Genomic DNA, 27,205 nt, shown 5'->3' on the forward strand with positions numbered 1-27,205 from the left:
ATGATGACATTCGCATGATGTGTGCACCTTTATGAATATTCATGGGAGAAAGGCTAGGCGAGATGAAAAAGCGGCATCTAAATTTGTCATTTCAGTAGCAGTTTATTGCCTGTGTGCTCCTGTACAGTAACTGTCAGCTGTGTGTTGGATCACGTGTGAATCAGGAATAATTTTATCAGTTATTTTTAAAGCCAGACAACAAAGATATAATTATACCCTAGATTTGAAGAAAAAACTGCTGTATTATATTTAGGATTTAACTCATCCGTGTATATCAGCAGTATAATAATATTCTTAAATCACATATCTTGACTACAACCCATCTTTTCTGCCAATTTTGTAGGTAAGGAATGACCTTTTGCCTTCCCCCAGGGCTCAGAAATTGCAAGGGTCCAAGAATGGTCCTCAGCAGTATTTTATCTCTGTCCTGTGACAAGTTCAATCAGTCAGTCTATTACCGTACCCAATAAATCAGGTACAAAACAGGACTTACATCCTGGCTTTTTCTTTTTAATAAATGGGACATTAAGTCTTTATCAATTAAATGTCTGCGCCCAAAGTCTATTCTCACGTTAATTGATTTTAAGTTCACATTTCTCCAAATATATTTTCCTTGTGGAATATCTTGTGCTTTAACCTGTCTGACATTCACATGCAGTCTGTACCGCAACATCATTCTCCACCTTTCTAAGTTACATTAAATATGACTCATATCAATTTTCTCACCTCTTTTATGGACATGTATTAAGACTGGCCCTGATTAAATCGGATCTGAAAGATTTATATCATGGAATATTCCCACTGAGACAACTTTTTTTCCCCCTATTGAAACGTTTAAGTAAAGCCTTTTGAACAGAGTACAGTAGTGACAAACTCCTTGGTCAGCATTATGTTAACCCTCCTTTTTTTTTACTCATTAATATAACCGCAGTAAAGAGAATACAGATACTGTGCATAACATTTTAAAGTATATGGTTTTAATTGCACACATTTACACATTTACAATTCAAATTTAGTCCGGCTAGTTTCTTGAGACGTGTGGATGCAAAATCTGGTGTGAGAATGTAGTGATAAAAACAGGAGACCTTTGAAGGAGACACTGAAGCTAACTGCTAATGAGGCACGATGCTGCCTCCTGGCAGCAGCCTCAGACTGCATCAAAGACTACATCAGACTAAACAAGGCTTTAAAATTAATGAATAGCTTCGTCTCTAAGGGGTAATTTTCCATCATCAGCATTGGCAAACCCCATTGTCAGGAGTGAAGCAGAAGACAGCACAGCATTGTTGCTGCGTGCATTTATCCTCATTAATTCACAGATCACAGTAGGTCTGCTCCTGATAATTCTCTGGGTTTTTTTTTGTCTGGGGATTTTCCTCTGGGTACCGGTCATATTGCTCTCCAGAGAAACTGTGGGTATTTAGGTTAGCTTGTTTGCCAAATGCCCTGGGGGGCCCCACTGTCAGATCAAAGGGGGTCTGGCCTATTAGGACTTGACATGTAACAAAAATTGATAAAGGTCTCACTTGCAGGTTGCCCGATTAATCATGGCAACAACTTTGAAGGAGCTTTGCTGATTTCTCTAGTGTAATCATTAGATTTTTTTCCCCTGATAAGAACAGATAGAGCATGAGACAGGTGCATCCAGGAATGCTTTTCATTTTAACAGGCTCTCCAGTTTGACTTTTCTACAACAAATTGCACCACTTCCTTCAAATGAGAAATATATTGAGCATGAGTACCCCTAATGCTTGCCTCCAATTGCAGTCTGAGTCAGTCTTTTAAGTTTGTCTGCGTCACTACCCCCAATAAGCTTGCGGGCAGTGGGACTTTTACTGAAATATCCCATAATTGCCCATTCTCATGGATGATATAAGCCAAGTTATTCCACTATAAAATGAGGCATGTAATAAACTTGTATGAATACATTCATTTCAGCCAAGACTCTTCTCTCGCCTAATATATTGCCATTTGCATGCTTCACAGCTTTTTGGCAAATAAGACTATTTACAGTACGTCTGTACAGTGAGCGAAAGGAAAAACTGTGATGCTACTAAGAGTCCTTCAAGCCTCTTTTCTGCTTTCATAATAATAATGATCTACTTTTTGCCTCTACTTCTCACACTACACTGCCTTGCCCTGTGCACTGCAGCTTTTTAGCTGCATTGTATCCATGTTGCCAAGGTTATTTGATGAGGTGTCCTTAGCCAGACATTCAATATTTAATAATTCTGAAGGTGCTGTTCTGTATCTCACCCTGTGCTCTGACCTACCGGTAAAAAAGCAAGTGAAAAGTTGAATTCTTCTTTCAGGGATCAAAAGAGAATCTCAGCAGATTTTACAGTAAAGATACATAAACCAAAGTCAGTCCTGCTTTTGTTTACTCTTCCCCCCATTTCAGCTTCCTATATTTCTATCTCCTAGATTCAAGCTATGTTCAGTACTTTGGGAATTCATACCTGGAGTTTGAGGGTACTGAACTCAGCGCACTCAACAACATTACTGTGAGATTCCAAACTCAAGTGGCCAAGGGAACTATACTATATGTGGACCAAGGACCAACTAACGGGGATTTCTTTTTCATGAAACTCTTTGTCTTGGATGGGATTTTACAGGTAAAAACTCAAGTTAAATACTAATTAACCCTTATCCTACCAATATATTTAACACACAAAGGGTCCCCAATAATAAACTACAGTAAGAAATAACCAACATAGCAAAATGTGCAAACTTATAACTTGTCAAACATCATTCCTTTTGTAATTGTCATCTGAAAAAAAACAGATATTATTTTAGTTATGATATGATATTAGATAAGATATTTCATTTTGCAGTTAATTTGCATATTGTGTAAAATGAAAATTAACAGTAATCAACCCCCACAATACATTGGTATTTTTAAAAGCACTAATTAAAACAGAAACAGAAAACAATGATGAACATTAGGAACAAACTGATAAACGGAACAATTGGAGTGACAAAAAAGTATACCTCTGGGGTCTGCAGCTACCTCAGTCGGTAGGATTAGGATTAAAGCTTGATTATCTGTTAGGTTTGTAGTTCAGAGCAGTAACTTTAAAAAAACAACATCTCATCTCTCTCTTATGTTTCAGTATTCCTTTTGCTGTAACGAAGAAGAGGAGGTTACACGGATCAGCACATCAACTCATGTTGATGATGGTGAGGTGCACATTGTTAACATCAGGTATGTTCTTTTTTGTATTCCTTTAACCTTGCTGCAGTGTGAGAGAAAACAGTTGTATTAAAAAAACAGATGCAATCTGTTAAGAATTTGCTTCAGGCAAAAGGCATATTCAAACCCATAAGCTTGTTAGGTTTTTATAATATACAATTTAAAAAATACTGTTAGCACATCAGGTGGTAATAACTCGATCCATCGTTATCCATCTTTAGAGAATGGCTGTAACTAATACCAAGAGGGGGACACATATAATTGACAGGAATCACCAGACTGAGAATTCAGATTTTTTAACAAATGGGCAAATGGTCTTACATTTTAAAGAACTAAAACAAATGTCAGAATATGCCTATTAAAATGCATTAGTGATCACTGAACATGTTTTATTGGCTGTTCTAAAGTCTTCATTTGCAGTTTTTCATTACGAAAAGATTAACAAGCAAGAGCCGAGCACAAAATCAATGTTTAAATGATTTAAAGTGAGGCTGCGGCCCCTTTAGTTATATTGTTCCTAAGCCCATCCAGCAATCTTGCTGCCAGTCCTCTCCATTATACTCTGACATGAGAGAGATTGTGGTTTAGTTTCAAGATACAAAGTTTATTACGTATGAGCTGACAGCTGAAACAAAGCGGCTAATGTTCAACTCATAACCAATCAGTTTATTTTGTATTTAAGGAAAAAAAGTTTAGAGACTGTATTAGCTTTGCACGAACAGGCCATTTCTTTTTTTTTAATAATTATTATTCATTTTTATTTTTTTATTTTTTTTAGCAGAAGTTCTGTTTGGGTGAAGATAAGCATTTCTATAACATTGCTCTTTTATCGTTAGATTAATTTAAAGGACAGACTGAGAAACTGAGAAGGAATTGAAGTTCTGATTTTTAAAATCTTAGAAGATTAAAAGACATAAAAGGTGAGGTAATGAAGGTAATTATGAGCATACTGTGCCAGAGGTAAGTAAATCATTTCCTGTCGATGTGAAGCAGACTGGGAAGGTTGCCTTGTGTTTCTTGCCAGAAAGCAGCACTGCCCCAAATATGTAAGTGCATCTGGAAGGGCCAATCAAGGCTACAAGGCTCCACCTCTGTTTTTTTATTCTGCAAGAAAAATACAACAGCAGAATGAATCAATCATAATGTTCTGTACCAACCCCTTGGAGACATTGCGAGAAAGAGAGCTGTCATAACTAGAGGGTTGGGAGTGTGGAAAAATGGTTTCTGGTGTCACAAAGCAAATTCTTTGTAATTGTCTGATGGCCGAGTCCGTCCATCTTTGTCTAATTTGACCCAGAGCTACAACGCCACGGCCATACTCAACGTCACCACCTAACTCATTATAGACTTTTAATATATCTTCCCGTCAAAGACGCTTTTCAATATGTTAAATAGAAACCCAGTGGGGCTGACTTCTCAAGGACAGTGAGCACAGTGCCCTCTGGCTGCTAGCCAGGCCGCTCTGGCAGACTGCTTCTAAATTAACCGCTTCTCCACGCTGGCTCAAGAGGAAGGACTTATGCAGCTTGGAGTTAGTGCCCCGAGTGTTTAGCCGGCATATGCAACAGCCTGCAAAGTACAGGCTTAACAAATCAGACTTGATTGCTTCGTGGACCTCCTAACTTCCACTCGGGGAACAAGGGGTATCAGGAGACACTGAAGAGGAGACTGTGCATCTGTGGCCTGAGTACCCTCAAGCTGCAGATGGTTAGTCTAGAATCTGCACTTAGGTAATTATCTGCTCTCCCCTGTTGTTTCAAAGTGGAGAATTGGTTTTTGAAATCTATGAATGGCTGTGGGGTGGTTCCAAAATAGTGCATAGGACACCTAGAGAAAACATAAAGTAGTACCATAGAAAAGTATCATGACTCATGAATGTATCAACAGAGTAGACTAAAAAATTAGACACATTTACCATAACTTTAAAAATTCCAGCGTTGGATATTTCACTTTGCATCTCCTGAACTTCACAAGTGCTTTTAAACACAGACATATACTTTTTAATGTCAAAAAAACACATGACATTAATATATAATAATTGTTGATAGATGGTTAACAGTTAATTATATTATTTTCAAGAAACCTGCCAGTTACGCAACAGTAAGGTCATCTCAGAGGCATTTGGCTTGTTGCTAGAGCTTAACAATATTCTTCAGCTGTTGAAGACTTCTGCTTATCAACTTTTTGCTTGAATTCTTGAAAGGTGATAAGAGAGATAAATTATTTTCTTAGTAATGCTACAAAATTCATGTTTTAAATGTATGGACATTTCATTAAGATGCACATCTGACATTTGTGATATCAGTAGGGAATAATGCAGTGTTATAATCTGTAATCCCACTCATTTTTGCAGTAACTAGTAATGTAACACATTTTAAATATATAAATATTTTTTCAATTTAATATTGCAATTACTGAGATGTAAATGGTCTCTACTCATTGCTTTTGTCTGATGTGAAAAGAGTGCAGAGGATGGCAGACATACGCACATGCAACACAAACACAACATCATCTGACCTTAGAGCCATGTTGTAAAGTCCACATTGTTGAAGCCAACTCATAGTCAAATATTAGCCTTGTTTCTGGAGTTATAACATTATATAGTGTAAATAACACACGGTGAAGCATGGAGTAGAGTCTTTTTTTATGTTTGTTAAACTGGACTGAACTGAACGGATTTGGGACTGAGGGTAAAACCAAACCGAGTCTTAACTGAGTGGATTGAACACTTTTGTGTTAAAAGTAATGCAGAAGTTACCTAATCCTTTCATTAAGGATTGTACCTGTGTCTACTGCACATCTGACCTGATGTTTTCTTACTCCATAGACAACACTTGACCCCTTGTGAAGCGGAGGTGACTCTTTCTGGTCACAAGAAAGTCAAAAGTACAGCAAGTAATTACTGGTTGGGACACATGATACAAAGAACAAACCATATCTTCATAGGCGGTCTGCCACAACAAAATCTGCCCAATCAGGTATGACTGTGTGGTTTCTCACCAGCGAACTAAGATCATATAGACCTATAAGACATAAAGATATGCAGAAAAGTTAGAGGAATGTTTCATAATGTATTGCTAAAATTGCAACATAATAAAAAAAAGTCAAAGATGGGAAAATAACTGCAATAAGTGAATCAAATGTTTGTTTTTTCTCCTCAGAAAGCGAAACCTTTCGACAACTATACTGGCTGCATTGAAATAATTGAAATTAATAAACTCAGGAGTTTCTTTACATCTGACGCCATCGCAGGCAGCAACATAGACCAATGCAGGTAAAGTCTCCTCTTTCCATTTAATTTTCACCCAGCATTTGTTGCCTCTTGCTGCTTTATTTTTTTTTTTTGTACTTGTCAAAGGCAGTAAAATTCTCAAAAGAAAAACACCAAAGATCAGTCAAAAGTTGCTGTATCTCTTTCTTCTGTTTGTGTGTTTGTCTTTTGACCAACACTCAGATCATTTAGTATAACACAAGCCCCAGTGGTCATATTTTGCTTGGTCTGAGGTATTTGGGAAAATTCCACCACTCATTGTGATAAATAGCAATTGAGTTTCTCCTCTCTGCCTGAGATGGTGCTCAAAAATATGTCTTCTTAAAAGTAAATGATGCTTAAATTAAGATACATTGGATTGTTGTCCATTTTAACCATTGCAATTTTTGGTTCAATCATTCAGATATAATTGGCATGCCATGGAAGCCTCCACAACAACTTCCTCAAGCCTGCCAACTCAATCAATCCCAAAAACCACCACAGCAAAAATAACAACAACCACCACCACCACCACCACCATAACAAAAAAAACAACAACAACAACACCAATGTCGTCAACAACAACCACACCAATGTCGTCAACAACAACAACAACACCACCAATGTCGTCAACAACAACAACAACACCACCAATGTCGTCAACAACAACAACAGTGGCAGCTCCTACACAAACACCAAAACATTCTCTGCATGAACCTTGCCCTGATGGTCTTTGCCGCAATGGAGGAACGTGTTATCAGCCGCAGCTGCCTGGAGTAGCTCTGCCTTCCTGTCACTGCCCGCTTCATTTTACTGGAACTTTTTGTGAGAAAGGTAGGACTTTTTTGTTCTTTGTTGACATCCTTTCCCAGATTTTTAATGCTGTCATACACACACACAGACACACACACTCACAGTAAAATGCTTAAAAACCTGCTATACTGTGACCTCCACAGTGGTATCATCAAGAGCAAGCCAACAAATGATGTCGGTTAATATATGCTGAGCCTCTCTGGCTAATAGGTTTCACTATGAGGGAGACTAAAGTCAGAATTTTGAGTGATGTGAATTATTCAGGATATGATTAATGAAATGAAAGATCCATACAAGCAGCTTGAACCATCGCTTGGTGTCCATGTTCACCTCCAGTGCTCATTGAGAATGAGGGCATGACATTGCAGTACTTGCTCAAGCTTCAGCTAATGCTCTCACCCCTGTCCCCACCAGACATATTTATTTTGTACGAGCTGCTCTGACACTGATGCTAAGGAGACAGCAGTACTAGACACACATACAAGTTTTTTCTTTAGCAGATTTCTTTTCAGTGCTATTGTGATGTATGTCCCCTTCTACTTTCCTTGCCTTGCATGACATGCTCTGGAAGGACAGTGTGGGGAAAAAAAGCATCCTGTGTTTTGCTATTGTAGTCATTTTCTGTCAGTGACGACAGCATTAACACTAGAATTATGAATGAAGTGTGTGCACTTGATAAGACAAGCTACACTGGTCACAAATACGGGACTTTTTAGATACGTGTAATGATAATGATAATGATAATGATATAATGCCCTATTCTCACCTGAAGCTGCAATGCATAATTTGCTCTCCAACATGGATAAAAAAGGAACCACTAAAGAGATCATTTAAATATGTTGCTAGCTAATTACAATTACAATTATATGTACATTTTTTTTAAATCTTTATTACCTGTGTCTAAACCCTCCTCTATAGAAATAATGTCTAGAGAGCAAATTATCTCAAACTGACCATGTGTTCAATGATTTGATTGTTCAATCACAGCTTGGCCTTCATAGATAGGCACGGCAGGCTTGTCGAGCTTTGGGTTTCTCCACATGCCACAGTGACAAAGAAGGAGTTCAAGATAAGCAATTCAAAAATATCTTGGTATATTATAACTTGATGGTAAATGTCTTTTTTTTCTTTTTTTGTTGACTTTCCAAAACCAAAGCACAATGTGTTAGGAATGGATTAAGATATCTGCTTATCTACTCAAACCTAAGCTGCAATCATTAGCTTATCCAGCTGCTACCTACAGTAGTCATCAATTGCTACTTTTAAAGATAAGAAACTAATAATTGGTTTCTGGATTTACATGTTACATTTCAATTCAAAGGTAGTACTTCCTCAATTAACTGTTTTGTTAAAATTTCAGAAAACTCATAATAATTTCTTAAAGCCCATGGTGGCATCCTCAAATGTATTTTTCTCTGATTTACAGTCCAAAAGTTAAAGTATTTAGTTTGCTTACATTTGTCAAACATATTAGTAATCTCCATCATCAAAGCCTTCACTCTTGTAGTGACATCAATTGTTTGAAAATACGAACAAGCTAATGCACTGTACTCTTAATTAGCTAGCTAGCAACAGTTGATCAAATCTGCCGACAGCTGTCATTTCATGTGGCACAATCAGCTGATGCCAGCTAGAAATGAGCAGCCTGCCTTTGTGTTTCTCCGTCTGAAGTCAGGAAGCCATTGTTTTAAGCGATACAGGTGTAGCAACAGTAATCAAGAGTGATGGCCCGGGCACGTGCCCATTTACTCTGTAACTCATATTAGAGCATTGAAGTAAACATGCTCACAGTGCTTTCACTCTTGGGTTTCGAATGAAAAGCTTTAACAGTGGCCACCCAACATCAAATGTGCTGCTGTACATTTTAATCCTGGAGAATATTCTAAGCAATGACATTTTTTTTTATTACCATTATAAAATTGATCATCACCTTTGTAACCCCGGTACATGATTCAAGTTGATAGCATAATTTTTTATTTATGGTAAACATGGAAATCTGACAGAATGCCGCTCAAAGCTATCGTTAACAATCACTAACATGGCTCGAGCAGGCTGTGTAAATGGCCTGTACTTATATAGCGCCTTTCTAGTCTTTTCGACCACTCAAAGCGCTTTACAATACATTTCATTCACCCCATTCACACACATTCATACACTGATGGCAGGAGCTACCACGCAGGGTGCCAACCTGCACATCAGGGGAAGCTAATCATTCATACACATTCATACACCGTTGGCACAGTAACGGGAGCAATTTGGGGTTAAGTGTCTTGCCCAAGGACACATCGACATGTGGACTGGAGGAGCCGGGAATCGAACCGCCAATCTTCCAATTGGTGGACGACCGCTCTACCTCCTGAGCCACAGCCGCCCACCTGACACCCTGATTTGACACCTCTGCCATGTGTTCCAAAACTGCTAATTTACAGGTGTTTAAGTCATCTACTGAAATGTCATTTGTCTCTCCAGGCACTGTAACAAAAATGATGCTATTTTTAAAACTTCACTCTCATCTGTTTTCCCGTGGGAGACGGGTACATTGAGGAAAGCTTACATGACAGAGAAGCTGCTTTTCGAAGCCAATTATTAAAATGCCCTGGCCAACTTTAAAACAGCCAGGAGGGGAAAAAAGGAATGTGATTCATGCATTGATTCTTTGATTCATTCATTTATTTATTTTCCCCTGTTGCAGCTTCCAGCTTTAGTGTGTTGCAAAATATCATTACATGTGACTGCAGCATGGATATGTTGCCTGCCATGACAATATGTGATCTTAAGGCTATCCTTACTAATTGGAAATTAATGCAGTATGTATATATAATCAATCAGATTTATGCTTGATTTGATCATACATTCTCACAATTGTGTAATTATATTTTTGCTTTTTTCTCTAATCAGTCGTGGAAAAATCATGGAATTTATCCTCATCTTTTACCCCCCGTGACCATAAAGTAATTTCGTGCTCATCCCTCAACTTTTTACACTCATAAACCTTCCTTTAAACACCAGCAGTGGCCTTTTAGATTCATTTCTGCTGAGTTTGGGGATTTGCTCCTCCTCAAAAGCAGTTCGGTCTCTCAGGTTTAACAGAGTGCAATCTCATATGAGCACTCATCCACTGATGTGCTTTGCAAGACTAGTTCTGATAGCCCACAGAAGAAGTCCAGAGGCTGTTTACATGCTGACAGAGACTGTGAATGTGTGTTGCTGTGGCAACTTTGCTGGGTGACAACCTTGCCCTTACATCTTGTTGAATTAAGTAATAGCCACAAGAGAAGAATAAAGCAAGTCACCCCTGCTCCGAGTTGTTTATAGCTATGTCATCCCACCCAGTGAGTAATGACGTGGACTTGTTTGTGTCCTAGATGAAATGCTGACATGTCATACAGTACGTAAGGGAAATATCTTCCTCTTATGGTATTGTTAAAGCAAATCAATGTCAGTAATACATGTTTTCAAATGATACAGTTGATTCTTCGACATATCATATAATGAAGCACATATTGACTACACACTGTAGGCTTTACAGATCATACATTATATTTAGAGACACACAGCTAACTTGTTTTTACACATATAGAATTGTCACACTATTTTGAATGCCACTGTTGCAAAAGTACATATTATATTTGTCTATTGAATAAGGACAATGCAGATAAATATTGTTGCAGAGGAAGATGAAATGCAATTGATGAAATATCTACAGTATATATCAGTATATTGGGCATCTAGCTGAAGCTAATTTGCAGCCTCCATCTCTGGTTAGGCTTTTAAATTCAGATTGAAACAACTATACAAAAAAAGGAATAATTTAGATTCAAGATAAAAAAAACAGCAGAACAGTGTACAGTACTGTATGTGTATATTTAATTTAAACATAGATGACCAGTGAATCCCGCAGTTTCTAGTCAGTGCTGGATTAAGGCTTAAACTTTACCGCATCAGTATATCAACTGTACTTCTGTGATGTGTTTTTCCAAAGTGACTGAGACTTATTGCTCAGTCAGATTTAGTAGGAATTTCCGTTCAACTTGCCCATAAGAAGCTTGCTCATATTTGGACCCTGGGCTGCACCTCTGGTAGGCTGCACCATAATCCAGGCCAGTGACTTCTGGTTTAGTGAGTGTTTGATATCAAGTAGCCAACCATAAGACAGGTTTAGTCAAGATAAAGCCAGTTCATCTGGTCATGTCAGAGTCTTAAGCTATGATAAATTGTCTCTTCAAAGACGACACAGTAGGTCGTCGACCTTGCCAAAGACAATCTGTCAAGTATGTAAGCATTCGCTTGAGAGCTAAGTGATCACAAAAATTAGTTATGGAGTAGATGGCTGTGAGGTAAGGAAGTAGGCATAAAAGACGAAACCGGTGAGGCAGGAAATTATTAAGACTGGTCTGTATTGATCATGACCTCCTTCTACAGCTCATTACTTTATGTCCTTATTTCTCATATAATTGAAGCTGGGGTATAGGATTTTGGCCAGAGAGGACTAATAAAAATGTAAGTGAGGAGCAGATTTGTCCCACCTTTGTCTTTCAACAACTTACAGCTGACTGTGATATTAATCCAAATAAGACTATTCATTCTGTTTTAACATTGCTAGTGTCATTTGTAAAATATTTCCAAACAGTACTACGTTTTTCCCTTTTCCTTTTATCTTTAGTAAAAAAAAACATAAACAAAAAACAGATGTAAATTTTGCAGATTTCTGTGTTAATTCTTGTGTGTTTCCTTATTTCACATACATCACCCCACACACATCCCTACTAACAATCCATATTATTTTAAAACAGTGTAAAGTATATTGTTTTTATTTGTGCATTTTATAAGATATTCAACTGAATTTGACTGAATTTGATGTGTAAGAAGAAGAAAGATAATCAAATTACAAATTATGAATTGATGCTCAGTGCAAGTACTATTTTCATAAATTGGGCCAAGATATAATCTTTTTTTTCTGTAAATGTAGTCAGGGAAATAATATATTAATTTTCAAAAGTAAACAAAATTATTTTTAGGGTAGTGAGCCTCTCTCTTCCTGTGTCTGACATTAATGGGACATGATGTGACGTTGTCAGCTCCCTGCTTTGCCAACACACTGGCTAGGTGCTGCCAGCTCTTTTCTGTGGGCATCAGTGTGTTATTGTTATAATTGCTGGTGCCTTTAAAAGTGAGCCAGCACAATCTGCCTTACTCAGGAATTGCCAGCAAACATTACAGGATTGATTCATCATTTCGGTCCAAGGAAACCTTCCGCAACAGAAGAAACACAGTTTTTATTTTCTCTTTGTAATTTGAAGAATTGGCTGTCATGTCAGCTCCACATTTTCTGTGCAAGTCAGGAGAGTCATCCACTCTGATCGGCCACAAAAAAAGCAGGAGTGGAGATGGGGCAGAGATAACAAGATTATGACCATTTGAGAAATGGTACAAGCAGAAACTCTTCTCAGGTGTCGGTCTGATGACTGATCATTAAACTGGACTAAGTCAGCATCTTACCGGCCCCAAGGCCCCTGAGCAGTCCTTATTGTCAAAACCTGCAATTCACCTTGCTGATATTTTCACTTATTATATAATGGCTCCTTTTCATAGCCTCGTTAGGGCCATTTTCCAGATGGGCTGTTGACATGAGTGACTGATACTCAGGATTTACGTTATCCCTGCCGCTGTGAATAAACCTGTTGCAAGAATATTTCTGTCCACGAGTGGCTCACTCATAGATCAAGCTGTCCACCAGTAAATTGTGAAAAAAAAGCATCAGCCACATACTCCTCTCCTCCATTACTATCAAATAGTAGGCGACGCATTAGAGATAGATATTTCTTAATCTCAAAGCAACGATGTATAAGGAAGTGCAAATATGAGTTTGCCATTAAGCAGTGAAAGTGTTTGTCATCAGATGTTTCTCAAGTCAAGTCATTTTTATTTCTATAATCCAATATCACCATTTACAAATTAACCTCGGGGGGCTTTACAATCTTTACAGCAACACAACATCTTTCAATTAAAAGACAAATTCCTTAAAAAAAAAATGAAAATGCAAGAAACCTCAAGGAAGGCAACACAGGGGGGATCTCATTAGCCCATTTCATACTGGAATTAGCTTTAACTTGATTTCAGTTTGAGTCTATACACATATACACATACAGTAATTGTAAGATTCATATATGTGCTTGTAAAACCCAAAAGGTTACTTGAGTAAGTTCTTCCCACATGTAAATGGTTGAACATCACATTTGTCTGTACTATCTAAAGGTAATCATGGAAACTCCTGACCTTGAGGCCACAACAGTACCATATGCTCTGTATTCTTTGTGTTGCATTTCTTTTCCTCTCTAGTCTGTTCTAACTGTTGTCAATCATTCACAGGTCTCCTAAAAAAATCCATTTGATCCAACATCAAAGCACCAAAAAAGTGAACACAGGACAGGATATTCACACTCCTCTTACAATAAAAAGTAGTTTTTGCAAGCCCTACTCTTACTGTATATCATGAGTTCTCAACTGAGAATAAACTGCAGTTTTCCTTGAGAGCTGGACTCTGAAGGTAGAATCCCCTGAGCGGAGGCCAGGGTGGCCTATTTTGAATTGACTGTCATGCACCTGAACAGCAAGCTATCCACCATACAGTGTCCTTTGTGGAAAAGCATCACTGACTTGTGGAGTTGATGACCTGAGAGGGTACCTCCTCCACCTCTCCTTAAAGTCATACCCCTTTGTCATCCAGTGGGAAATAACACACCAGCACATAGCCCTGACAGGGTCCTGCTGACTCTGCTCACAGGAAAGCTATCAGTGCTGCGAAGGCACCGACCAGCCAATTCTTGCTGTTCTGTTCACTAATGCAAGCACTGTAGGGCATTGCTTTAACTACATATGTCACAATTCATTTGGTAGATAACAGTTGAATTGTTTTGAATCTCATGTACAAATGTGTAAAAATGTGTTGAAGGGATATTGTGGTTATACTCATTTTTTCACTAAATTTAAATGCATCTAATTGATATGTTTGTGTGTGTTTTTTTTACATTTCTAGATACCACAGTATATATTCCATCATTTGATGGCACGTCTTATTTGGAGCTACCACCTCTTGCATCCTTTCTCCAGTCTCCTGGTGACAGCAATAATCTACCTGCTACTGTCAAAGACACCACTGTTATTCTCTATATGACAGTAAAAACAAGGTCTACACAGGGCACCATCCTCTACAGTGAGTACAGTCTCTTTTTTATCAAAAATGTTTGAGAGCACTGCAGCACTGTGAGAGCATGCATCAATACAGGTTGCATAGATGCATATTCATGTACATTAAATTAAATGCTTTTTCATACAGCCTTTTCCTTGTATGTCCTTGTGAGTGCACAAGACTGTTTGTCATAGCCCATGGTGCATGCCATCATCTCTTAGTGCTTTAAAATAATGATGTTTTAGTAGCTTATAGGTTGCTGTGTAGGACAGATAAATGTGGATTTGCATCTGGATTTTGGTCAGTGTCCAATATGCAAGAGATATACAGTTGATTTATACTGTAGTTATTTTCTTTTCTTTTGTTCTAACTAAACACAATTACATAAAATCCATTATGGAATCCATACAAAATACATAGAGAACAAAAAAAATCTAACCTGGCAATATCGCTTTCATGCAACTTATGCTTTGTGATCCAGTACCAGCCACTAAAGGTCACTCCAGATACTCCAGACAACATTTGTGGACATTGGCAGTGCCCGGATGCTTCTCATTTCCTCTTAACAAATACTTCTATTTTTGAAATAGTTGAACATCTAGGGAATCACTTATTCCCTTTTTGGTGGAGAGTTAGATCAGAAGATTGACACCACTTTCATGTCTGTATGAAGCTACAGCAGCCAGTAAGCTTAAAAGACTGGAAGCAGGGAGAAACAGTTAGCTTGGCTATATCCAAATGTAGCAAAAACCTACCAACCAAGAAATAGTCCAGGAAAAAAAAAAGATACCACAACTCTGAAACTAAGTCAATGCTTCTCCATGCAATAAACAAAGTGAAGGTGTTAATAAGTGATCTTTAGAGGTGCTTCTAGGAAGATTTTGTTTCCTTTGGAGAGAGCCAGGTTAGTTGTTATCTCCTGTTTGAAGTCTTTGTGCTCAGTTGCTACTTGACTGGTATCGATCTTCTTCAAAAACGTTTGAGCATATTTTCCAAAATCTCAACTATTCCTTCTATTCCAGTGCAGCCACAGTAGAGTTTACACACAGAAGATGAATATGTGATCTAAAGCATTGTATCTGTTGTGATGTAAGCTCCACAAAAGAGAAGGGCTAGTACAGTCTGTGGGTGCAGGGTGCTGTCTAGACATGTTTTGAATAGGGGACGTTTTCTCGACTGAAAAACTCCTGTTATTGCTGGGCTCGTTATCACTACCATTATTGCTCTCAACCTCTTTGGTCTTTGGATCACTGATAATTCAGAAACGATTTGCCAGTCTGTGCTTTGATTATCAGCCACTGATTGCATTGAGGCTTTGAAATGTCTACGGTGCTATAGCAAAGACATTAACAAACAAGAAAATATTGAATGAAATCTGAATGGATCTAAGTTCAATAACATATTCACAATGTTGAAGATGATTAGGAGACAAGTAAAGGGGAGGATTATATCAATTGCCTGTGGTGTTTCATTTTTTTTTTTGCAAAACACATGTATCCTTATCAACCCTAAATTGTAATATTAAAAATCACTGGACTGATAAAAATAAGTTGCTTGGGGACAACAACACCATGAATCATCTATTGCTGTTGTGGGGAATTGTGCAACACAAAGATGTGTTTCCAAGGATACAGGAGAGAGGCGAGAAAGCACTTATTTTTCTTGAAGAGGATTGTTCCGTCTCTGCTCACGGTTATAACTTAAGATACACCTGCATCAATGTATATAGTTATGGACATTCTATGGAGTTTATTCCCTATCTTAATTCAAGAGCATATTAAATTTGAGAGCAGTATTTATTGATTTCATGCTCAGATTTTGTGATATTTACTCTCAAAACTCTGCTCTCACGCTCAAATTTACTGTGCGCATGCTCGCACTGTGTCCTCGCACTCGGTTACAACGCAGATTTCCTGCGCTCACACTCGAGTTCTTCCTCTCACGCTCAGGGAGTTTGTGCTTGCGGATCTCTGCCCTGCTCTCGAATCAAAACTGTAAACGGGTGCGTTCGCTGCTCTTCGAGGAGCGTCGCATACGGGCGGGCACTCTTTCAACCGGGTTTATCCACTCCTGACCTCCGGTGCTGTAATAAATGTGGTTTCTTTCATTTTTTTGACCACTGTTGGAATAAAATATCATGTAATAAATACACAATACAATATAGCTATTTTAATGAACATCACGGACGCTTGTGTATTTATTAAATTATATTTTATTCCAACAGTGGTCAAAAAATAATATCATTAATAATACTATTATTAATAATGATATTAATAAATATTATTATTATTTTACAATATAGCTATTTTAATGAACATCACGGACGCTTGTGTATTTATTAAATTATATTTTATTCCAACAGTGGTCAAAAAATAATATCATTAATAATACTATTATTAATAATGATATTAATAAATATTATTATTATTTTACAATATAGCTATTTTAATGAACATCACGGACGCTTGTGTATTTATTAAATGATATTTTATTCCAACAGTGGTCAAAAAAATGAAAGAAACCACATTTATTACAGCACCGGAGGTCAGGAGTGGATAAACCCGGTTGAAAGAGTGCCCGTCCGTATGCGACGCTCCTCGAAGAGCAGCGAACGCACCCGTTTACAGTTTTGATTCGAGAGCAGGGCAGAGATCCGCAAGCACAAACTCCCTGAGCGCGAGAGGAAGAACTCGAGTGTGAGTGCAGGAAATCTGCGCGAGCAACGTTGAAACCGAGTGCGAGCATGCGCACAGCAAATTTGAGCGCGAGAGCAGAGTTTTGAGAGTAAATATCACAAAATCTGAGCATGAAATCAATAAATACTGCTCTCAAATCCATTTAATATGCTCTTGAATTAAGATAGGGAATAAACTCCATAACATTCCTAACCATAAAACAGCTTCAGACCACAACTAAAGTTTCCAGATGTATAAGGAGGTCATCCGGTTAGAAAAAGTGGGGAAAGGGGATGTGGGTCTGAGTTGAAGGACAACAGATTTGCTTTTTGTGGACAGCAGTGAGATATTGCTGCCTGTTTTGTTGTCTCACTGTTGACGATGAGCTATGACCTGAAAACTAACAAAGGAATCCTTATAAAAAGGCAAGAGCTGGTCGGTAACAGGGGGTAGTGAGGATTGGGCTGACCCTCTACGTCAACCGTGAGCTCTACATTGTACATCTCCCTCCTGCAAGCTCTTTTGTTCCCACACCTGCACACACACTCTCTTTTGTTACAGAAAGAGGTTTGGATAGGTAGGCCAGACAGCCACTGATTAGACCCTCATAACAATGGAGCATTGTTTTGGGAGGAAAGGAGTCTGTAGATTTGTGGTCATTTTTTAAGGGTTGAGAAAGCTGAGCCATGAGAACTTTGTTTCGGGTATTGAGAAATATATATGAATGCATACAGTATATTAAGTACCAGCCACCAAAAGTAAGGGGTGAGCTTTAGTTTCTCTAATAGACACAATAGAAGAGTATCAGTGGAGGACAGTTGCACCTTCTTGCTTTAAAAACTGCAGCCACAATGATTTTATAAGGCTATCTTTGACACCACCACAAGTCAGTCGTTTGTCCAACAGAAGTGTAAAAGCCATGGATTGTGTGGTGATCGCTGATTGATTCTGCACCTAGCTGCTCACAGCATTTATCTTACTGGTATAACCTAGATTAACCTCTTATCTGTGACATCATCGACAGGTTCATGGCCTCTCATTTACATTTACAGACTTATTACGCATGGCAGTAGACCGCAGGGCTCACCCACGCTTCCTCTCCTTTGATCAAAAGTCAGTGACAGACAAAAATGGCAGTAAGCTTACATCCAAGCTTCATAATGTCTCTACTCAACGTGTGTGATGTTCATAACACTATACAAATGTGCAAATTCATTAAATATAATATTTTCTCTTGCAATTGATGCTAGGACCATCCACACCTTCTTTACATCCAGTATATATGGAAAAATGTGATTAGAATTCATTCCAGTTTTTAAATACATTGTAATGGTGTAAGCCATAATGCGTAAATATAGTAAGTTTTTCACTCCTTAGAGTAATATTAGCTTGACTTTTCTCTCTCTGAGCTGACATTGGACTCCTATGATGCTGTTAAGTGCCGTAGTCTTCCGCCAAAGACTTAAATCTTTGTATTTAAGGAGCTATTAATTAGCCAGACCTCAGAACCTAATAGGACTCTAAATTAGTGCTTTATTGAAGGTTGATGCAATTGAAAGGTCAGCCAGTTTAGCCTTGAATACATGTAGACAATGGTAGTGTTTGAAGACAAATATATAGCATTCTGTCTGACAGTGTTAAAATGTGTCCATTTAATGTATTTAAATGGAAAAATAGGAGCAGTTCACCATTTACATATAATTGTGTGTGTGTGTGTGTGTGTGTGTGTGTGTGTGTGTGTGTGTGTGTGTGTGTGTGTGTGTGTGTGTGTGTGTGTGTGTGTGTGTGTGTGTGTGTGTGTGTGTGTGTGTGTGTGTGTGTGTGTGTGTGTGTGTGTGTGTGTGTGCGCACCTGTGTTTGCAAAAGCCAATTAATCATTTGATGTTGAATTGAGTGGTTTGAGTTTTGGAAAGTTTAGGGGACATTCTTTGGACACAACATTTGAAACAGTCCAATGATTGAACAGAGCACCAAGATAATTGCAAAGCAAAGCTTTTAGTATGCTACCCCATACTTGAATTAATTACTGTTTTGGGGTTGTTGTTTTTTTTTAGAAAAACAGCACATTGCATGAACAAAAAGAACACAGCTGTAGGAAATTGAGGTGTATATTTTTCAGTCCTGTGTTTTCCCCTGGATGCTTTTCAATACTTGATTGAGGATATTTTTACAATAAGCAAAAGCCACACACTTTATAGGAAAAGACTTCATTTGTAAACCAGGTGTATACAAGGAAAGTGTGCTCAAACAATACAGTAATTTTATAAAAAGGTCCCCTCAGTATTCTGATTAGTATTTTCCATTTCCCTCTTTGTGCAGTGAACACTGTGAATAACAGGACAGAGAACAAGTTTGCATTTATTTTTATTTTTAAATAAAAAATAATAAAAATAGAACTAGTGGGTGATCTTTATTCTGGATATTACAAAGTAAATATATATATATATTTCACCAGGGACAGATGAAGAACATCTCAGTAGAGCGAGGTAGAGGAGGATCACATTGGAAAAAAGCCTCAAGTTAGTTATCAGATGTGATGTGTGTCAAGTGAATTAGATTGTGCTTGATGTCAAGCTAGCAAAGTCATTTCACCTCCCCCCCATCATTTTAGTTGCCTTGTACATCCACTGCCACAAGTTATCTGGCCGTGTTGATCTTAAGTCACTGCTTGTCTAAGTCTCCACAGATTTACTCTGTAGATTAGTTTGAAAAATAATGACTGCTGTGACAACACGACGCAATCATTTCTTCACTCCTAACCAGCTTTACCGCTCTCAAGAGCAGATGTGAACACTGCATTAAAAGACAAAACATAATCATGATGTTAAGTTAATTATTGGGATTTAATCAGTATCTATTCAGTTCTTTATTCTCAATCGTATTTATAATATTTCATTGCTGCAGCACTTGGAAGCCAGAAAGCATACTGCAAGTCTTGTCATGAAGAGAGATGAATGTTCAGAAAGCAGAGGGCACAGTGCCTTTTATCTAGTAATGTTTCCTGGCTCATAGTGCACCATCTTTTTTTTTCACATCAGAAGATAGGAACTGAAAAGAAAACTCCAGAGATCAAACAGACAAAGTTAATCAGAAGAGAACCAAAAGACATGCATTGAGATGCGGAGAATTTCTTCAGCAGACCTGCTCCTTATTCTCCGCTCCCCTTTTTATACCTCTCCCCGAAGCAAACATGCAAGTCTCCCCCTGGACTTCAATTGTCAGCTCGAGAAGAGAAATGCAAGGAGGTGGGGGTGAGGGAGAGAGAAAGATAAAGAGAGAGAGAGAGCAAGAGAGAGAACAGGTGACAGGCACTGACAAAAGGACGAACACTCTGTTAGGCTCAGTGCAGAGTAACAGGGCCATGGGGATGACAGGGAACAATATCCTTACAGAAGAAAAATAGAAAAATAAAAGATGGGGCAACATTGACATCTGTGGTAAATAATATTTGTCAGCAAATGAGTAATGGCGCTAAGCGAAAACAACTGCTTTGAGCAGAGACAAAGGCTCATTGTTGCAGAAGGAAGTTGTATCTGTACAGTTTCTGTCATCTTTGCTGCTGTGGAAATTAGAGTCTCAGCTGAATCTTTATTGTGGCAGTAATGATTATGTGCCAAGAATAATTATGCTTTTACTTGTAATTTAGCCACACAGACATGCTTTTGTGGTTTTATCAGTTATTCCCTTTTTCTTTTGTTGCTTTTTTACAAATTAAATATCATTACTGAATAGAAAATGTACAGAACAGGTACAGACTGACCAGTCCCAGCCATAAAGGTTTTTAGTCCTTCAACATTGCCTTTGGACTCTTGGTAGCTTCTCTGATTAATGTCCTCCTGGCTCAAGTCATCCAGTTTGGACACATGGCCTGAAGTAGGAAAGATGTTGGTGGTACCATACACTTTCCACTTCTTAATGATGCACTGAACGGTACTCAAGGGGGAAGCTAAATCCTTTGAAATCTCTTTGTAGCCTTCACCCAACTTGTGCCTTCCTACAACTTTATTCCAGAGGCCTTTTGAAAGCACTTTTCCAACCATGGAACCATCAGGAAACAGCTGGTTTTTCTTCTGAAGTAATTAAATTCACTACAATTTATGTCAGGTGGGGGGCAATTAGCCTGGTGTTCGATCTGGAAGCTCATCGCTGGCATCTGAGCAAGTTTATAATGGTATACTCCAAGGGGCTGATCACTTTGCCAAACCAGGTATAATTGTCCAGAATCATCAGAATTGTAATTTTTGCTGTGATGATCAGGGTTATAATTTGTACATACAGCTCAACACAGTTAAATTGAATTAGTTTTCATTTCCAGTGTGTAATGTGACAAAAAGTAAAGAGTTTCACAGGGTCTGATGACTTTCTATAGGCGCTGTATAAAGCATTGCATCTTTGCTTGAGTCGCATTTCAAGTGTTTCCTTCTTTCAGCCACAGGAATGTCAAGCACTACTAAAGAGAATCCCTAGCAGTCATACTATTTATATTTATACCTAAGGGTTAATGCATATTTCCATTGCATTTTAAAGTTTTCCTGAAAAAGCTCCCATCACAACTAAAAAAAAAGGGTTTATTTTAACCACTCTATGAAAAAAAAAAAATGTATCAAAACATAATTGTTTGTGACAGGGAAGTCATGGCTATGATATGAAGCATTGTTTCTTTGAATTAGTAGATGTCCCCGTTTAAATGTCACAAACAAAAGATTTACTAAGAGAAGAACATGAGAATGTTTTACTAACTCCAATTTCAGTCTGTCTCAACCTCACCTGTCAAACAAAGTCCACATATTCTGTTTTCTTTTGATTACTGTGATTATTTATTTTTTATTTTTTTGCCAATTCATGGTCACTGAACTTGTACTTGGTTATAATCTGTCCCTACTTTCTATCTCTGACAGTAGAGAGATATTCTGCCATTTCATAATCACTTTTAAGGGCCAGATTACATTTTAATATACTTTCCCTTTTAGTTTCTTCTTTCCAGTGTTCCAGATAAGCTTCTTTACATTGGGTTCTAATTTAGTTTATTCTGATTGGTGTTTGTAAAGCAGTGTTGGTGTGTGACTGGTCAGAATGTGTCTGAGAGGGGGCAGATAGTTTCAGCACCAACTGACATTGGGGACTCTATTCTGGGCTCAGCTGTTGGGATTGGAGGGCTTTGGAATGGAGGGTGTCTCCAGGGCTGGATTTAAGGTTATTATGCTAATAAGTGAAATTCAAAACAAACAAATAAAAGCAATGATAATGAACACAAGGCAAATTGATGCGAAGGGGGTTTGTCAGCTTCTGATTTAACCCCTGGAAAACCTGGGGAGTCCTGTCCAGTCCCTCGTAATGACAAACATGATGTACTGACGAGCAAGGTCATGCAAGGTTTTGCAGACAAAAAGTTACATTTTATAATGAGATCTAAAATGAACAGGAAGTCAGAGCAGAGATCTTAGGACTGGTGAGATGTGAACAAGTTTTCTCTTTCTTGTTAAAACAGTGCACAGTCTTTTTACGTATGAAGCTGTTGCAATTAGAGATTCTTCTGCATCTGTATGTGACAAGAAGCTTCAGAGTCTGGAATGTGAGATCAATATTAACAATAACACCCAAGTTTATTGCTTTTGTGGCACTTAGGGAGAATGAAAGGTGTTGTTCACTAGCAAGATATTGCTGGGCAGAAGATTTGAGGCAGAAATACAGTATGTGCAACTAAATGTCATCAGGATAATTATAATAATGAATGTGTCTGCGCCTGATACAGGCCAGTGGCAGCATGTGCCAACGAAATAGAAGAGACTCAGTTTAAGCCTCTTTTTTTTTCTCCTTCAAGCAGGAAGCAAATTAAATAAATGCTCACGGGCAATCAAAACATTCTATACTATTTTATAATGCTTATTTTTATTTTATCCTAATGAATAACACTTTGGCTGCTTAAGTTGTCTCCAGTCTTTGTCAGTGAGTAGGAGTCCTTCTGCAGAACAAGGATAAGGAAACAGTGGATTATCTGAACAAGATATTCCTCCTTTGGTCCATTCGGCAACAGCAGTTAATAGTATGGCACTGTTAAGTGCACCCCTGTCGAGCCTTATGACAAGGAAGACCTCCAAGTCGGCTTAGAAAATGCATTATCAGAGTGCAGCATATTAAGCTAAGCATAGCCTCCCTGCGACAAAGAGATGGGGATTTTCTGGATGGCCTTCTTACCCTGGAGGAATTGTTCAGAGCTTTCATATCAGTTGCCATGCAGCCATGAAACAACAAGCTCAGCCTTTGCGCCATTTCCTCTAGTGTCCAAGTTTTCCACCCATCCCATTACTTCATGGCAAATGGCACACGCATTACGAAAACATATGACCGTCTCTGCAGTCCACACACCTTTTGTCCATCTTAGCCCAGCAAATTGTACCAGTCTGTCCCTTTTCTGACAGTGCCTTGCCTCAATTGTTGTCATTTTCATTGTGAAATCCAAGTGGTCAACCCCTGCTTGTGTTGTTCCTACTCAGCAGCACCCTGTGGATACTAAGCCGCTTGTCACTCTCTCTAATTCAGCTGAAATGTGCCTTGTTGGAATCACTGAAATATTTTAGGTCTCTCTAAACTGGATAGTATTCTGCTGCCCTGCTACCATGTCTTCCCTAAATGTGGCACAAGAGTGGCAGGCTATCTGTCTATCTCTGTCTCCCTCAAAGACCTACATTTTTATGTTGCTTGGCCTCTATTCATTTTCTTAGACAGCAGTGCAGGACTGGTGTGTGCTCTCTTTCAACCACCTTACTGTAGACCCTATTCGCCTGTGTGGGAGGATTAATACAGTTGCTGTCTGTTGCTCCCCAGCTGTGCTGTCTCACTGGCAACAGATTGTGTGAAAGCCCAATAGAAATTCCCATTGCGGTATAATATACTGGAGGCCTGAAAGTGGCAAAGCTGATGATGGCGTCCTGTCTGACAACCTGCATTATCAGTAAACTGGTCATACCACGGTCATTCTCCTGTTTCACAACCAAATGAACTCAGAGAAAAGTGATATCTAACTTCCATGTGGAGAAGCTGTTATCTCAGAGACCCCTGCCAGCCTTAGAATAGACAAGGCAGGAATGAGATGCAAGTTTTTGCCAACAGCTCCTTTTGCCCTGCTAACTTCTTAAAACAAGAAGCAAATAAAACTCATTGAACTTCTTGCAGTGAGTCTATCATTGGCTCCATGGGATACAAGGCTGCGATTGGACCTGCAACATCACAAACAGGACTTGGTGACCACCCTCTAGCCAGGTGGGATCAGAGGGGGGCAACCTTTTTGCTTTTCACCTCACCCTTTTATTTGTTTTTTTGTTTTTTTGCATAGATGACTCAGCTAGTATTGGTGCAGTTTAAGTAAGTTGTACTGTGAGGCATTATCCCAGGTGGACAGTGCTTTGTTTGATTCCCAGACTGGGAAAGCTTCTCAGAGATTGAACTGAAGGATTATTTGATACTAATACGAAAAATTGTATCATTTTTGTTTACAAGGCCAATTGGATGGGTTTCATTTACACTATCTTGCAGAGAGTCTTGTACTTTAATATTAAAGTGTTTGCAACAGTCATCTCCTCTTGTAATTCAGTTGAGATATATTTTTAAACACATTTTCTCTAGTCTCTCCTAAACCATACAAAGTTTAAGCTGGCAGAATCAGTTGGAAAGTTCCTCTGTCCCTCAGTAAGAAGTGATAGCAGGGCTCCTAACCCTTTCAAAGGAGCTGTTAAAGCCCTGTGGGTAGATTTATCTGCTTTCTCTTATCCTGTTACTTTTACCTTAGCTAAGAGCTAAATGACTTGTGTACCATATAGTCTGTCCAAGCTGAATGCTTTAAGAGAAAGTTACAGTAGTGCTGCATGCAGACAAAACCTGTGAATATATCAGGTCTGGAACTGTACAATTTGATGTATTGTTCTTAGAGGAGCAAGTGTTGCACTGTTTGTGCCATGTGTGTTTATTGGCATCTGATGTGGAACGCACAGCAGTGCCAACTAGAGTAGGTGAACTCCAGTCTAAAGAAAAGCATACCCATCAGCTGTGGAGTGGATTTGTTGACAAGCAGGCATCCTACCCGTGGTTTTCGCATGTGGGGTGTTGATCATATGCATGGCCTTATGATCAAAACACTGCCATTAATTAGTTTATTCTAGCTGGATAGGTCCCTTTGAGTCGTACTTGCTGTTTGTCAGCTCTGTTTGCTGCTTGGCTGGAATGGTGGATTGGGATTTACAGATCATTATGAATAGTCATCCGTATGCTTGAGTATGTTGAAAGCAAATGCAGTCCTTTCTATCTCCACCACCCTGACCATAATTACCCTACACTACATGTTCATGTCAAACCACTTTCCAACCATGTCTCCATCTTTGTCTTGTATTCTCATTTGCATTTCAGTTTTAAACCTCACACACACACACACACACACACAAACACACACACAGACACGGTGAAAGCAATTGAGAGCAAATCCTGAAGTAATTCCTAATATTGTAGCTTACATAATGTAATGAATACAGAAAAAGAGACTCTGTACTAACCACATTTCCTTACCTTTTCAGCCCAGGAACAGAACTTTGGGGAAAACTTCCTTCATGTGTTTCTTCAAGATGGAAACCCTGTTGCTAAACTTGGCTGTGGTGGCAGTCATGTTTTGAATGCAGCAGCAGACCAGAACATCAACAATAACAGATGGATACCAATTACAATCCGGTATGATATGCATCTCCTACTTCCCTCTCTGTTTTTCTAATGCTAAAGTCATATTGTTGATCACTTTTGAACAGATTTCATTTAATAGCTGTTATTTTGTAAAGATAACAACAAGACCCATAGTCTTCATGAATGAAAATGTGTTTTGGACAGATCTAAATACTAGAATGGTTAACATTTTAAATTCCTCCTGCCTCCTACATTTATCAGAATGATACAACTTTGCAGATTTAAAGGGTTGATCATAACAATCCAATATCACAAAGCCACAAAACTAAATGTAAAAAGTGAAAACCTGTGCTAAAAGTCATGTTCTCAAAAGAAAGAACAAAACTGAATCACCCACTGAATTTTAATACTACTCTCATTATAAAATAACACAATTGCTATTTAATTCTTTCTTCTTTTTCAAAGAAAAGCACACGAAAAATTACAGAAGATAAACACAAAGCATGTTTTTAATTTAATTTTGATTTATTTTATAGTGCTTAATTCATCATGCACCCTTGCCTGATTATATCGGTTGGATTTTGAGAAGGTTGCATGCCATGGTCCTTTTGATGAAACCCTGTGAAAGCTTGTCTGTGCAGTAGCTGTCCACATAGTGCTGATCAGAGAATTGATTCTACAATAATACAGAATTGCAACGAAAGCTCAATCCATCAGACAAAACCCAGCCTTCATGCCCTGGATGTCTGTGCACCTCAGCAACAGTGCAGTCCCTGTCGTGTGTCAAAATGTCAAAGTCACATAAAACATGACGACTACTGTCCAATGTCCTGGCAGTTCTGGTCTTGGCATGGTTAGTGCTAACAGCCAGCTGCTTCCCTCAGAAAATTATTAACACAGATTGCCATCACATATTCATTTTTTCTGAAACTTTTTTTTAATAAATCACAACCAATATCAATGAGGTACAATTTATTTATTGTATTCCATTGTGTGAATCTCATGCATGAATCAATTGGATTACATAAGCATTATTTAAGTTAACACAAGAAAATAGGTATATTATTAATACCAACTACTGTACATCCTACTGTATGTCAGACTGTGTGTTACATTTTTCACTGAGCTCCACTACACTGTGTATCATTTTTGACCATTCAAAAAAGGGCAAAATATCACTCCAAAATGTCTGTTTCTCTCTGTGGCATCTTGTAGGTGACTTACAGGTACTTCACAGTGATTTAGGAACATTAACCTTTGATATTCACTCTGCTGAGAAAATTGGCCATTTCAGGTAATGGTCGTTGAGCATTTTCCTATAAGCAGCTGAGACTTAATCATGCCTACATGTAGTAAAGACATCTTACATCTTCTAAATGATCCAGTACCCTCTTATTTAGTATTACTTTAAAAATGTGTCT

At 38.3% G+C, this 27,205-nt stretch overlaps 1 protein-coding gene across 1 annotated transcript in view; it reads left to right on the forward strand.

Moving 5' to 3' along the window:
• The window catches only part of eys (eyes shut homolog), a gene marked incomplete at its 3' end in the record, with an annotated part of 165,495 nt that overhangs the window by 97,493 nt on the left and 40,797 nt on the right, over positions 1 to 27,205 (forward strand). The window contains 8 exon segments of the mRNA XM_062430919.1: positions 2,425 to 2,615; positions 3,114 to 3,205; positions 6,021 to 6,171; positions 6,355 to 6,467; positions 6,868 to 6,944; positions 7,104 to 7,277; positions 14,293 to 14,469; positions 25,685 to 25,835. Of these exon segments, the coding sequence (XP_062286903.1) occupies positions 2,425 to 2,615; positions 3,114 to 3,205; positions 6,021 to 6,171; positions 6,355 to 6,467; positions 6,868 to 6,944; positions 7,104 to 7,277; positions 14,293 to 14,469; positions 25,685 to 25,835 (1,126 nt within the window).

The sequence above is a fragment of the Scomber scombrus genome, chromosome 12, assembly GCF_963691925.1.
Source record: "Scomber scombrus chromosome 12, fScoSco1.1, whole genome shotgun sequence".
Classification (NCBI taxonomy): domain Eukaryota; kingdom Metazoa; phylum Chordata; class Actinopteri; order Scombriformes; family Scombridae; genus Scomber; species Scomber scombrus.